This window comes from Rhea americana, unplaced genomic scaffold, assembly GCF_003343005.1.
Source record: "Rhea americana isolate MKP2758 unplaced genomic scaffold, rheAme1 scaffold_371, whole genome shotgun sequence".
Lineage (NCBI taxonomy): Eukaryota > Metazoa > Chordata > Aves > Rheiformes > Rheidae > Rhea > Rhea americana.
The window spans coordinates 93,054-107,108 of NW_028186503.1; the positions used below are offsets into that span (position 1 = coordinate 93,054).

Here is a 14,055-nt window from a genome sequence, read left to right on the forward strand (position 1 = left end):
CTGTATTGTGTCAGCTAAATACAGCATGCTATTCATGACACCGTTCCATAATAGAAAGCTGGGGAAAGRCTCCAGTCCAGCGAGCAGAAAAATCTGCACCAGGTTTAAAAAATCACTCAGCTCTGCTGAAGTAAAATCTTAACAAGCACAACTGCCTTTTGAGTCAAAGTCTGTAGCTTTACAGTGAACAGGCTGATGAGGGTCACAAGCAAAGATGGCATATAGTGGATTCTGTGCCTTTGGTATTTCAGAGACGAGGAGAAAGCATTAAGGATCAGCACCGGCTCTTTGGACAACAGACAACTTAGAAGAGGATGTCCTATCAAGATGAATATGGCTCATTCAAGAATTAACTTTCTACTCATCTTCTACCTCAGTTTTTTGCTGCTCATCCATTTAAAAAGTAAGATTTTATCGTTTTCTTATTGTTTTCACATATCCTTTGGATAGATAGCTGGACATGCATTTCTAGTAGGAAACTTGTTTTGTCAGGAGGTTTTAAAATATTGATGAAGTTGCCAAAAGGATTAGGTCCATGAAACTATAAGTTGTTTATATTCATTGCGTATTAGCTTTCCTGATCTTTGTGCTCAAACTATTTCTTTTGTAAAGAATAAAAGCATTTTTTTAATACTTTAGTTGACATATTGAAAGTATAACAATGTGAAACACAGAAAATAAATGGTACTTATACTTTTAAAAACTGTCTTTTGGTAACATTCATTCAATGATTTTAAACCTAACTGCTTAAAGTACAGACTAATTTATCTTTTGCTTAGGCAGTCATGCTTTCTACATTGTTCATCTTACGTATTCTAGTACGATTCATTGCTTTATTATATAAGCATTACCTTATATTTTAAAATATCTGGAGAAACCAGTTATTAAAGAAATGTGATATATTTGGTGTTCTGAACTCTCCATTATGAGAGAGTACAAAAGTCCAACTATTTTTGTTAAGAAAATATTTTCGGCAAACTTCCACATGAACAGAAGTAGCAAAATGTTGGAAGTCACTATGGTTTTCCTTGATAATTTTAGCAGATGGTTGAGAGTAAATACAAGCTAAGGAGACTAAATGGCCTCAGCTGGTGAAGCTGATAYATGTTTATGAAAAGCAGTAGCTCTTGAATATGTTTAAAATGAAGACAGGCAGGATATGTGCCTATCTGAGAATACTGTTTGATTTGTGTCTGTTGAATGTGAATCTCAATAAGACAAAGCTTTGAGCAGCTGCCATTAAACAGGAAGACTTGGCATTAACATACAGTGTTGTGTAATCTGGGTCACCTTCTGTTGCTGCATCACTCAAATTGTTACTTGGACAGTTTACAGCTCAACATAAATTAGATATTGAAAAGCATACAGATGCAGTTAGATCAAGCAGCACTGTTAAAAAAATAAAATAAAAAGATCCAAAACAAAAAAATCCTTTAAAGCATAGAATAAAAACACAGCATGTCATAGAAACACTTATTGTTTTATCCTAGTAATTTTCTTGCTTGAGGAGGTACGGATATCAATCAGTGATGCCAGAATGTTCTTTTCTAAATTATCTCACAACAGGACATCTCCTGGACAAAAGGGAATGGATTTTCTACTTTTTTCAAAGTCTGTGTGCTATATRGTGAACAACCAGATTAAATCCTTGTGTGAGAATCTCTGAGACAGAATCTGCTRTCTAAAAAAAAAAGTAACTGGAATGGTGATAATTAGGAAATCTCATTTGTACATGAGGCAGGCAAATTAAAGCAAAACATAAATGCTGTGGGAAGGGCAATAACAATTCAGATGCTTATAAAATTAAGAAGGTCACATTTAAAACATTATGCATAAAGAAAGCATTGTTAGAGTGTAAACAACAAAAAAAAAGGACACAAGATTCGGCAGAAAAAGGTAACCACTAGTTTTTGTTTTGGCCTTGGCTGAGCTCTGCCCAATTCAGGTTGGCAAAGGAGATAAAAGTTGTTATATGTCATCTTGTATCTTTTCTTTAGCACAGATGTTGACTGGGATGACATTTCAGATGTGGCATGAGTTTTTTCTTTGGCRTATGTCAGTCTCAAGCAAGAGGGTTTTGTCTTGTTCTCAGGTAGATTTGTGGTTGTTACAGATTGCTCCATTCTAGTACATCAGTGTCASTGGAATACAGAATCACACTCAGGAACCTTCATATGTAAGTGCAGTGTATTTTAGAATCTTACTGGCTATTTTCGCTTGAGAAGTTTGCATGTCACAGCTTTAAAACTGCTAACAATTTCAGTTAATAAGATAACTGAACAGATAAAACCAAAATATAAACAGAAAAACAGACTGTAATTTTTTCCTTACTAAAAAATTAAAACTGAGAATGACCAAGATATAAAAGTTGTGGATATTGCAGGAGTGAGATGACATCTGGTATGTATAAAAGTTGTATAAACTATTATATTTCTTAATCAGTTTACTAGACTTGTCTTTCCCCAAAGGATTCTAATCTTAAAGCAGATTAACATAAAATATGTATTACCTAAGTCTTTCTCATAATTGGTTTATTCTAAACAACTTGGGAAATAAATAACATTTAGAAGCCAAGCCTTCCTTAAACATACTTCCATGTAACAGTTTTTCCTGCTCATGAATTCTCTGACATGAATATTGGTATATATAGACTAAGACACATCCCATACAGCTAGTAAGAAAACAGCCATTTAATAACAGAGTTACTATTTTTTTTTAGCAGATACAATGAAATTAAAACATTCGCAGGAATACTGTAACATAAAAACAAAATATTCTAACTAGTATAGCAGAAAATTAGTACGTAGTACTAAAATGAAAAGTCTAAACAAAGTTTTTTAACCTCATCGTTAAAATGATAGTGCACCTTCATTCTGAAAAATAGCTCGTATGTTCTTTGTGTTATGAGAAATAGTTCTTTAATTTTCATGCAACACTAAATGTTAAATAGATAACAGACTTTAATAAAACTCTTCTGAACTGCACATAAAAGTTCTGTAAAGCTGAAAACTTAAGCATTAAAGCAATCCTCTGGCTTGTGATTCCTTTTGAATCTCTAGCATAACTAAAATGGTATTTCACATTTGTTATCACTAGTAGCAACACTTAACATTGAACTGCACAGTGACAGAGTTTTCAGCCTGCAAATCACAGCCTTCCAACAACAGAAAAATTCCTTTTATAATCTAATTGCATAAAGTGCTTTTAGAAAGGCCACTTGTAATGTAGTTTAGCCCACTGAAGCCCCAGTTGATAAATAATGCTATCATTAATAATAGTGGTACAAATACAAACACTAATATTCTGAAATGTATGTGCTTGATAATAAAAATAACGGGTATAGTGCCGTCGTTGCAAAGTTGTATTTCCAAAYCCATTCCTCTAAGTGACTTTATCAGAAATCAACAGCACAATGTGCCAGGAAAAATATTAGGAAAAAGGAAAGATTTTGGTTTTATTTGTTCCTGTTTTGTCATAAAAGAGCCTTGAACTATGTTTGATTCCTGTTAAAATCCAAGACTGAATTCAGATCTAGATTTAGGTTTTGATGACCATCAGTTTTACTGAGTAGTAGCCATAACAGATGAGCATGTAACATTTATTAGCAGATTTGATTATATGGGCTGTAAAGATAGTTTCTTAGTGCAGAACTTCTTCTAGTAGGGACACTGGTCTTCTTGGATCTTAAGGATGGTGTGATAGTGAAATACTGTACTTTTAGTTATATTTCAGATAAAATGTGTTTCAGATAAAATGTGAGATTTAAAGAATTGCATAAAGATGATTAAAAACAGTAGAAAATACCTCCTGTTTTAATTCTAGATGTACAAAAATATTTGACACATCAAATTGTGATGCTCATTTGCTTTACTGAAGCATTGACCCACTTTTTAATATATCACTTTAAGATTCCCATTTATTGTAAGGATTGTATTGTAAGGAAAATGGGTTCTGTCTCTCAAATTTTATCTTGCTTGCTTCTGACAAATTAATTTACACCTGATAGATTCCCTGCTGCCTGATGTGCCATAAAATACTCTGTTTTACTTTTTTTTTTTTTTTTACTTTATATCCACTTGTTTACAACAATCAATAAATCAGATTTTAAAAGTCAGAGAAGGAAATACCAATGAGAAAAGGGTAACTACTTCAACCTAATTGGACAAGACAGGGACTTTGAGACAGCTGCAATGAATGGGTTTAAACTGGAGCCTGTTTGAGGCCCCATTACCTCTCAGTAGCATAGAGGATGGTATATCCCTAAGCTTCCTTCACAAGGCTGAATTGACTGCAGTGTTCTAAGTTTTTGTTCAGGTGATGCAAATAAGCAGCAATGATTCCTAATGGAATAGGCTTCCTCCACTGGCCTTGCAGTGCAGCTCCTGCCTCTTAATTTCTCAGGAGCACTGCAAGGCTCACTTTTATCTCTCAAAAAATTATTTAAAGGATCTTTTAGARGAGAACCTGAGATTGTCATACTGGAAGAAAAGGATACAAAAAGACAATGAGCTCAGTCCTCTCCGGGTGCAAAAAGGAGGAGTATATCAGAGAACATCTGATGCTCCAGGAGGGTGCTTTGATCTTTTCTGCTATCATAAAAGCCACTGAGGTGGCAGAATGCTGCTTATAAATGTGTGGAGACTGTATAGCCATACATGGGTACATCCACTGCTGCAGGACTTCTCTGCAGGCGGACAGTGTTTTTCTTAATTTACAGTCTGTCTTCTGTGAAGTTCTTGAAACTATCCCTAATAAATTACTTTTCTTAGTATATTGATTAATCCTATAACTGGAAGGATATTATGGTCTTTTCCAGTGCAGTCCAGAAGCAGGGGTCTGAGTGATCCAAGCAAATCTTTCAAGCCSAACATTTCTGAGATTTCTTCGGTTTTCCTCTCTGTTATGCTGCAGAGTCCAAACTTTGCATCCTGCATCTCAGATAATTAGAAGTCTCTGTGCTATGGACAGAACTCACACACTGAGTTTGCCTTGTCAGATCTTTTGTTTATTGCTGTCTAGTGATAAAGCTTAGCTGAATGCTTTCCTGAGACAGTGTTAAGATTTCCTGCTAGAGGATAAGGTGGACTTGGAAAATAGAGGCCATGCAGTTGGGCAGAATAATGGTGAGGTACGGAAACAGGACTGGGATCCTGGTCTGAGGAGATGAAATATATAGACCAAGAGTCAGCAGTCTAGAGAGAAATCTGTATTTTCTGTTAATTACTTCTTAAATAAAATACAGGACCCTGCCTCTAAAGCTTGCTTATAGTACTTTTTTGCGGTTGGTAAAAAAACATCAACTTGGCAGTTATGTATTTTAGCTGAACACGACAGAAGTAACAGAATGATATGTTATCATGCATGTGGATGAAATGAGATCTGTAGGACACTTGAGTTTTGGCTATGAAAATCATCACGACAGCTATGCAACACAGCAAGCCTGTGGAAAGGTGCAGGCTAAGTGCCTTATTTAGCCCCAAATTCATGAATAGTCTGCTGCAAAACACACATTACTAAGCTAGTTCCATCTATTGTCTTCCCAGTGAACGACAATTAATTAAAAGAAAACTGTAACATTTTTCTTAAACATTCTGTATCTCTTTCTCTGTTACAAATTTCTGTTTTGCTGAGAAACTGATGAATTTTATTTTATTGAGGTAAAATTAAATCAGATAAAATATACAAATTACCTTTGCTAGTCTTTTTTAATATACCTAATTGTTTYCCAGATCCACAGATGCTTAAATCTTGTTTTGGATTTTTCTTAAGTGACAGATGTGGGCAGAGCATGTAGAAAAGTCTCTGATATATACCTAGGCTGAAATACGAATATAAAACTTATTCAAAGTAGGATAGGCATTGGTTTTAGCTCAAAATTTCGCTAAAGTCTTCTTTTAGGTGAGTAATACRTCAGGAATGTCTCTTTTTATAATTTCATTCATTTTTTGACCATCTCCCCAAAACAAAACGTGAATGAGAGGTAAGACTACACAGAACCAATTATTTTTACCAAGAGACTCCGTATAAACAGAGATACTTTRAAACATCATCTAAAACTGCAATCATATAAAACCACGCATCAGAGAATTATTTTTTTTCATTCTCTTAATGTGAGGATAGCGGTATGTATTTGCAGATTTGTTTAAACATTATTTTAGGAGTATTTTTATTTATGCAAGGTCTCAATATAAGTTAGTTTTGTACGGTGTATAAGTTGTGTACATAATTAATTTCCACAAACTGTAACAAATGAACTAATTACAGAAAATTTACCTTTAGCCAGAGATGAAGCACTGTATGAGGAGGGACAATGAACCTTTATGTACAATAGTTGACAGGAAATATGTCTCMAATCCAGAAGAATTTGCTTTTTTGTCCAACAGAATGGCCAGCATATCACTCTGGGCAGAGAGTGGTTTAGGAAAGGGAAAGAGATGAATTATGACAAATACAGGTATAATTTAAGCATCCGCTTTGGAAGTGATTCTGTATAGGATCAAGTGTTCAGGATCTTGTATTTTAACCCAACATACAACAACATGTCTTTTGTTTCCCTGATCAATTTTTATCACCTTTATAGTGAAATATCAATTACTAATGTAACCTATTTTTAGCAAAAATCACTGGAAAAAATATTTTAATTTCAAACTATTTTTCACTATTTTAGTGACTTCATGACCTTTTAGCAGAGCTGAAAAAAAATCTACTATTGATTTCATAATTGTTACCCCAAATATACATAAATTAAGAATGGAATTTCCTTTGGAATTACTATTAGAGTATGCTTCGCTTGAGTTCACTATTGACAACAAACCATCTGAGCTGTATTTGCACTCCTTTTCTGCCTCTCTGAGATGTTGGCACTATGCAATTTTTCCCCATGGAAGAGCAATTTAATCTCTTGCAGCTATTCCCATTACTCACTAAACTTCTAATTAATGCATAATTACTGTGTTAGGAATAAAGCTCTACTCATAAAGAGATTTGTGGTTTTGCTCGTACTGCTTGTCCCTTGTGCACACTCAGATGATGCAAGTAGCTTCCTAACACAGTATTGTTAGAATGAACATCTGATGAGTTCATAACAGATAGAGTACCTCAGTAGCTCCTCATTAGTTAGCTGTGGAATGCCAGTGCCATGCCTGTCAGAGTTGCAATCAGCAGTGTCTAAGCACTATGACTTTCCCTCTGTGCAACCTGTCATAGATTGTGCCCATAGCATATCGTAAATGAAATAGTTTAGCTTTCAGTTGTTTGCCCTCATCCTAAGTGAGTTTAAAGCAACAGCTTCTTGACTCATGCATAAGGTCTTTTTTTTTTCTCTCCGTTTTCATTTATATACTTTATTATGGATAATAACTCCATCTCTGGAAACAAAAGTCCTAAGAATGTAAAGTATAGCTTTACAATTTTTAAACAGGGAAGTAACATCTACAAGCTTGATTCATGTGCATAAAAGTAAAATTAAAAGACATCCCAACCACACCTGTACTTGAACCTTTAAATTCAAATTCTTAGATTGCTTGCTACATCTAGTGTTCCAATAACAGAATAAGACTATCAATTTACAGACAACAGTAAATGCTACACTGTCTAGGACAACCTCTCTACCATATGCTTTGTAAAATGGGAACTGTAGACACTAAGAACCTCTGAAAATTAAATATTCTCTATATCATGTACTAGTCACCCAGAAATCATAGTACAAGAAATTAATTGGTGGTTTTGAAAATGACATCAATTTTAGCAATACGTGATAAACACTGAATAATATGTTGACATAAATCACTTAATTGTGGATAAGTGGGAGAAGTACCAATGTAAATGTTGTACTTGGCTGCTCTGTGCTGAGATATAAAAATATTCTCTCCCTATTTGCAAGAAAATRTGTGCGATTTTTGTTCACACTGAACTTTTAATTCTAACGGGCTATGAAAGTTAAAATGGTAGCAAAAGGAAAATGCAAATGTGAACTTCCCTCATTGAGACCTCTTTAGACCTTCACCAAACCTGTAGCAGTACCTAGTTTATCTTCCCCTTTTTTATTATAAAAAAATCTACAGTTCAACTCAAAAATATAAATGATTATCATGGGTCAGGAAAGTCAATGAGTAGAAAGAGAATTCTGTAGAAAGAACATTGTTCAATCCCTATAAACAGGTGTTTGTGAGTAATGATATATTAGGAAAGAGTCTGACAGGAAAGAAAGGAGGTTGGGTAAAGGGTATGTGTCACTACCTGCACAAACCCCACACGTGATTTTGAAACAATGGCACATTGTGCAGCCTCAGAGAAAATGTGCTGGAGAAACCCATGCTACAGTGTTAAAATGTGTCATATGAGTAGTGGAAATAAATCTACTGTGTTAATATATACATAAAACTTTCAACTCTGTCCAGGCTTTACAAATACATCTAGCGTTCTGTAGATGCATTGCTGGGGGAGTTGGTGACCAATCTGTTTAGATAATTTGGAAAGTTCATTAAATATGGCTCTGTATTTTTTTTACTTTTAAAAATCTGCCCCTGAGTAACTTAGGAATCTACATCCAATTTTTTAAAAATTACTGTGCACACCTACGTACACATCCGTACTGCAGAATGTGAAGAATTAGTTAAGTTCTAGTTTTGCTGTGTGGCAAAACCTCAGACTAAGTCAATATTATTGTCAATGTACTTGATAATGTTGGAACTGCTGAAATATTGCAACTTTAATACCAAAGTACACTTACATGTCTAAGTCTTCATCCTACCCTCTCACATAGCTCCAGGTTACAGAGATCAGGTATTCAAAAGTCTTTGGTAGAAGATGTGGAATGTGTATTACTTGCAAATACAATCCATGAGATAAGATCAGAGTTTCACAGGGCTCATATTTCTTTGGGATATTAATATTTGCTAACTAGTTTTTCTAGGAACTGCTTCTTCTTTGAATATGCAAATTGTTCAGTCTTACACATTTGCTTGCTTTCAAATTGTGTCTGCAGTCTGCATATGCCAGTGGAAGCATCAAACATCATTTTGAAAAACATTTTTAATTAGGGTGCCTATATGTGGAATGCAGAGATAGTTTCTATCCTGCCTGCTAGAGGATTTATCTTGTCTCAGCTGCAGAACTGTGAGACAGAAATCTGCAATCATGTTTTGAAGATGCCAAGAATTACTTAATGAAAGTTTCATTGTTAGCTTTTCTAAAACTGTAGTGATACTGTTTCCTTCAAAGTACTGCACAACTGAATTGTTTGAATAAACACACGTTTCATTGATAGCAGGCACCGTACTTTTGTAAGTAATTGTCACTGTTATGAGTTTTACAGCATGCTATACAGCCATTTGCACTTACACGTCACTATGAAAATGTCATTTTTTTTCCTTATGTAACTTTTGGTGAATTGAATACCTGGAAAGTCCTGTCTCCGTGCTATTCCACACACCTTTTCCTCTATTCAGTAGGAAACTCATAAAAAAAAAAAAAAAAAAAAAAAAAAAAAAAAAAAAAAAAAAGTAGGGCTGTTTAGAGAATGCATCAATCTTGATGGCCAAATTAGACAGTAACATACTGAAAAACTGTGTGAAAAGGCAAATATTGTTCTGTAATATGTTAACAGGAGTATGACATGCAAGACACAGGAGACTAATCAATCGACTATTCAGTGCTGACTATATGCAGTTTTGAGTACCACTGTGAGAAAGAGATAGGCAATTAGAGAAAAGCTAAAATGGATATAAAAAATAGGAAGACATTTGGAAAGTTGTGACCTATGATGATGAAGGGCCACAGAAAGAGAAGCCTGAGGGAGGACATGATTACAATCTTAACTATGTAAAAGAGAATGGCAATCAAGGAAGACAATGTGATCAGTTGTCCTCCATGACCTTCAGAAGGGTAGATATTACAAAGTAACAGGCTTCATAGGCAGCAGAGAAGATTTAAGTGAATCATTAATGGGACTTTTCTAATTGTAAGGATAGTTAAATATCTATATCAGAAGTTTTTTATGAACAGATTAGATAATTATCTACCAGAGATTGTCTAGACTGCTGTTTCTCAGCTTTTATTATATAAACTGAGGGCAATCAGCACCACCTCAGGTGCTGTGGAGAGCTCAAGTGATGGAGACCCAGAGACTCAGCCCCTTGGAGGCTGTGGTGGCACTGAGTCTCCTGGGCCAGGCCAGCAGCCAGCTCCTTCTCTTTCTGCACAACGTTGGGGATTATCTGCTGTTCAAAACAAAGGCAGCCCTACATCCAGTCCTCAAGTCCACCCTACGAAGGCCAGGAGCAGCAGGCTAGCTCAGCAGCCAGGACACAGAACATGCTGTGCTTGGCTGCCAGCTCAGCCACTGTGAGAGCGGGAAGCCCTGTGCAAGAACCTGAGCAAGAACTTGGGCATCTCTGGTCAACAGTGCAGAGACAAACTGCAGCTGTGGGAAGTCATGGCCCTGTGCCACACCAAAGACAGACACTATATGAATTCTTTTTTCAGGAGACTTGGGTGCAGGGTGCAGCCTAGCTTCAGCCTCAGGAAAGTAGCTCTGGTCAGGGATGGACAGCTAGAAAGCCCCTTTTGCAGTCAGTGACTTCTCCCTGTGAGGACTGAGATTATGTTTCCTGCCTCTGTTTTCCCTATATCCCCATCTGTAAAGGAGGTTTCCTTGAGACTTCCTTTGTTCTGTAGGCACAGAGCTGTATTAAATGAGGTCTAAAGAGAGGAAAAAAAAGAGCAGCTATTAAAATATCCCTTCACCTTTTTCAGATGAGTTTGCTGAACATATTTGGAGGCGTAGCTGCTCTTTTAATGACACTGGAACTTTTAAGTAATGTATTTTTCTAAAGTGCTGTTCTGGAGTCTCTTCTACTGTGCCTAGTGAGCAAGTTTTTATTTCACATCTTGCATCATCAACAGCATTGTTATCTAAATTTCAGTTAGMAAATAGTTTACTCTGGTTCTTTGAGATATCAAGTATCTACTCTTGATTTTTGGTTTCTTGAGCTTTAAATAAGCAGCCCTACATTAGAAGCAGTGATTACTACGGGGATCAATAGACGTTTTGCAAGAAATTATGTAGTTTGATTTCCATATTTTGAGATCAAATCACTTATCCATTTACATGCAAATTGAACGTACTTGATATATTGGCAGTGGGATGCAAGAAAATATTATTAATAAATGTATTATTAATAGTACAATTTTCATGGTCAAAAAATGAAAAATGGAATCTAGGTTTTACAGCTGTTCTCTCAGCCTCTATAGAAAAGAGATGCAGGAATGGGGTCTGCTGTGCAAAAACAAACAGAAAGTCATAGGAATCTCTTTTATATAACCTTTCTCTACATGCTACAACAAATTATTAGTATTGTTCTAGGACTCTTTACTTTGATGCTTCATCTAAGATATGTTGTTCCATTCCCAACCCTCTCCCACCCTGATTTGTGGCATATTCCTTCAATTAAATGAGTTTGAGAAATGGCCATCTAAGTACCTTTGATCCTGCTGCCTACCAGAGTTTGGAGCCAAACGCCTCTTGGAGATACTTCTGCTTTTTATTTTTTATGATTCACTTCTTGACATAAAAAAAAAAAATCATGTGAGATAATGGCTCAATCTCTAGGCGGCCTTGACTATTTCCTTTGCTTTTTGTACTTGGTTCCAAAAGAAAAAAGGTCTTGATATTTACACTGTTTTCTTAGGGGAGACTTTAAACCTAATTCACTCATCTAGAGTCATAGACAGCAGGCAACAAACAGATAAACAACATGCCAGGCAGCAAACAGATAAGCCACATGTATTATTTTTTAGATTGATATTAGATTAATTTGTTGGTTTTAGGGACAAGCATGTTTCATCAATCAGATCTCACTGTACCTTTCCATTTTCTCAWTTATTCACAGTACCATAATCAATGAAGGGCCTCACAGTCCAGCAAATTGGAAAAAAAAAACAATTTTACAATTAGATTTTTATATTTACTTTATATTGATTATATTTTATTCATCGATAAAATGGGTCAACAGAAAATTGCTTCTGTCTTTTGACAAATACTGCAATTGACAACACTTCTCTGCAGGCAGCCTGAAATCCTGTGACACATACCAAGCAGCTGGGACTGGAGCTCCAAAGAACACCTTCAGGCTGAGTTAAAACATGTCCTTTCCAGGCATCAACAAAGCAATTCTGCAGTTGCTGCTACAGCTTCAGGGCTGGAGCAGCTTCTGTCTGCCTGAAGTCTTATCGGTGGGGATAAGAATCAGAATATTTCTGGGGGTAAATATTTCCGTGGGTAGAAAAGGGGCATAAGCTGCTAACCAGTTGTATACGGTATCCCCACTCTAACAACTAAGGTTCAGAGTCAGTACCAGGACTTGCATGGTGCAGCCTCCTGTTCTCAGAAGCACTGTCCTTGAATGATTGTGGCCTGAGTAAATGCTTGGGGAAAAACAAACACCTTTTTTTTTTAATTTTTGCTTGCCTGCCCAAGGCTGAGCATGCTGGAATGCTATTCCCTTAATCTCCCCTTGAATAATGAGACAGACAAAGCTTCTTTAATTGCATTAGTCAAGGAATCTACAAACAGGAGGTATTCCTACAAAGTGGCCTCAGTCACAGTGATTCAGATTAAGATTGTGGGTAGACAGACTAACCTGCATGGTCGAACCTAAGTGCTCAGCCATGGACACAATAGCTTGAAATTTCTTTTTTCTTCAGTTTCTGAGGATCASTGCTGTGTATTCTGTATGCTGGGACTACCAAAAGCAGTCTGCTGTCTGGTGTAGTTAAACTTAAGGTTGCTCTAATTCACATTCAAGCTGCCAGGGCAGCTAGAAGTAGATAAAATCCTTCATATGCTGCTTATGCTCTTCCCTTGACAGTTCCCATTCCTCCTCATTGGTGTTTCTAACAGGGACGATACAGAGCATTTCACTAGCTCTTTGTCCCACAAGGCAGACTTTGCTCTTAATGTGACTATAACACATCTTTTCTTTTAATGAAAGTTAGAGGACTTTGAAAACAACATAATTTGACAGGGAGCCTAAGCAAAGACTTAGGCGGTCATCACTCTGTAAGCAACTGCAATTTGAATAACCTACATTAATAGATTAGACACAGCAGTAATTCCAAAACTCACAATTTAATATTTTAGCTTTAAAAAGCCATCTGCATACAGCAGTAACTTGAGATGTGTTTTGCTAAGCAAGGGATAGAGCTTTGTGACATTTTGTTCATGCTTAAAGAGAAGCCTCACTATGGCTTAAGCATCCAGGAATCTGAATGTAGTGTGGCATCCACATGGCTGAAAGATATGACTGGGGTTTGTTATCAACAAAAAGTCTGCAGTGTAACTCACAAACCTCTTAAAAGCAGGAAACTGAGCCTCTGAGAGCATGTCAGAACTGATGCATGTCACACTGCTGCTGGCTGGACATCAGCCACCTTTGGTGCAGAAATGGTGTAGTTGTGTTAGCACAATACTGAGTCCAAATTCATGCTGAGAGGTAGACTATATTAGCTCAGGCACTGTGTCRTGCTAATACACCTAAATAGCACCTGGATTAGCACTGTCTCAAATCATGGGAAAAGGAGTTCTGTCTGCACCCATCCGTGTATATCTTGTTATTTATACMGACATCTTTGCAGGGTATCTTAAGTGCATTTCTGTGACTATATGGCRCATGCAATGCTGAATATCCCACAGTAACCGGTTAGTGATTCAGTTTTGTAGGGAGGAAGAGTAAACTGGAGTTCAGATTTACATGCACAGTTCCGGAAACATTAATTATGGGCCACATGAAATGCAATTCGTTTGCAATTCTAAAGATGAGGAGTCTAGAGACCATGTGGCATGTAGTTCATTTTTGAGCCTGCTGACTCCAAGAGCAATAAAAAAGCCAAAATCACTACTGAGGTCTGATATAGCTGATGGTAGTCCTAACGGTGGCCCCTTTATTTTCCATTGCTAGTCTTATGGATAAGTTAGATATAGCAGAGGCAGAAGGGTTGTAGGCTGAGCAAATGGAGGAATGGCAATGACAGTGAGAGAAGCAGCTAAGAGAAAGA

General features: G+C 36.4%; 1 protein-coding gene across 1 annotated transcript in view; it reads left to right on the plus strand.

Moving 5' to 3' along the window:
- The first annotated feature begins 302 nt into the window (after positions 1-302).
- CRB1 (crumbs cell polarity complex component 1) overlaps positions 303-14,055 on the plus strand; it is a 116,709-nt gene continuing 102,956 nt past the window's right edge. Inside the window, exon 1 of the mRNA XM_085312955.1 lies at positions 303-403. Within this exon, the coding sequence (XP_085169081.1) occupies positions 328-403 (76 nt within the window). The 5' untranslated portion in view covers positions 303-327. The remainder of the gene's footprint in view (positions 404-14,055) is intronic.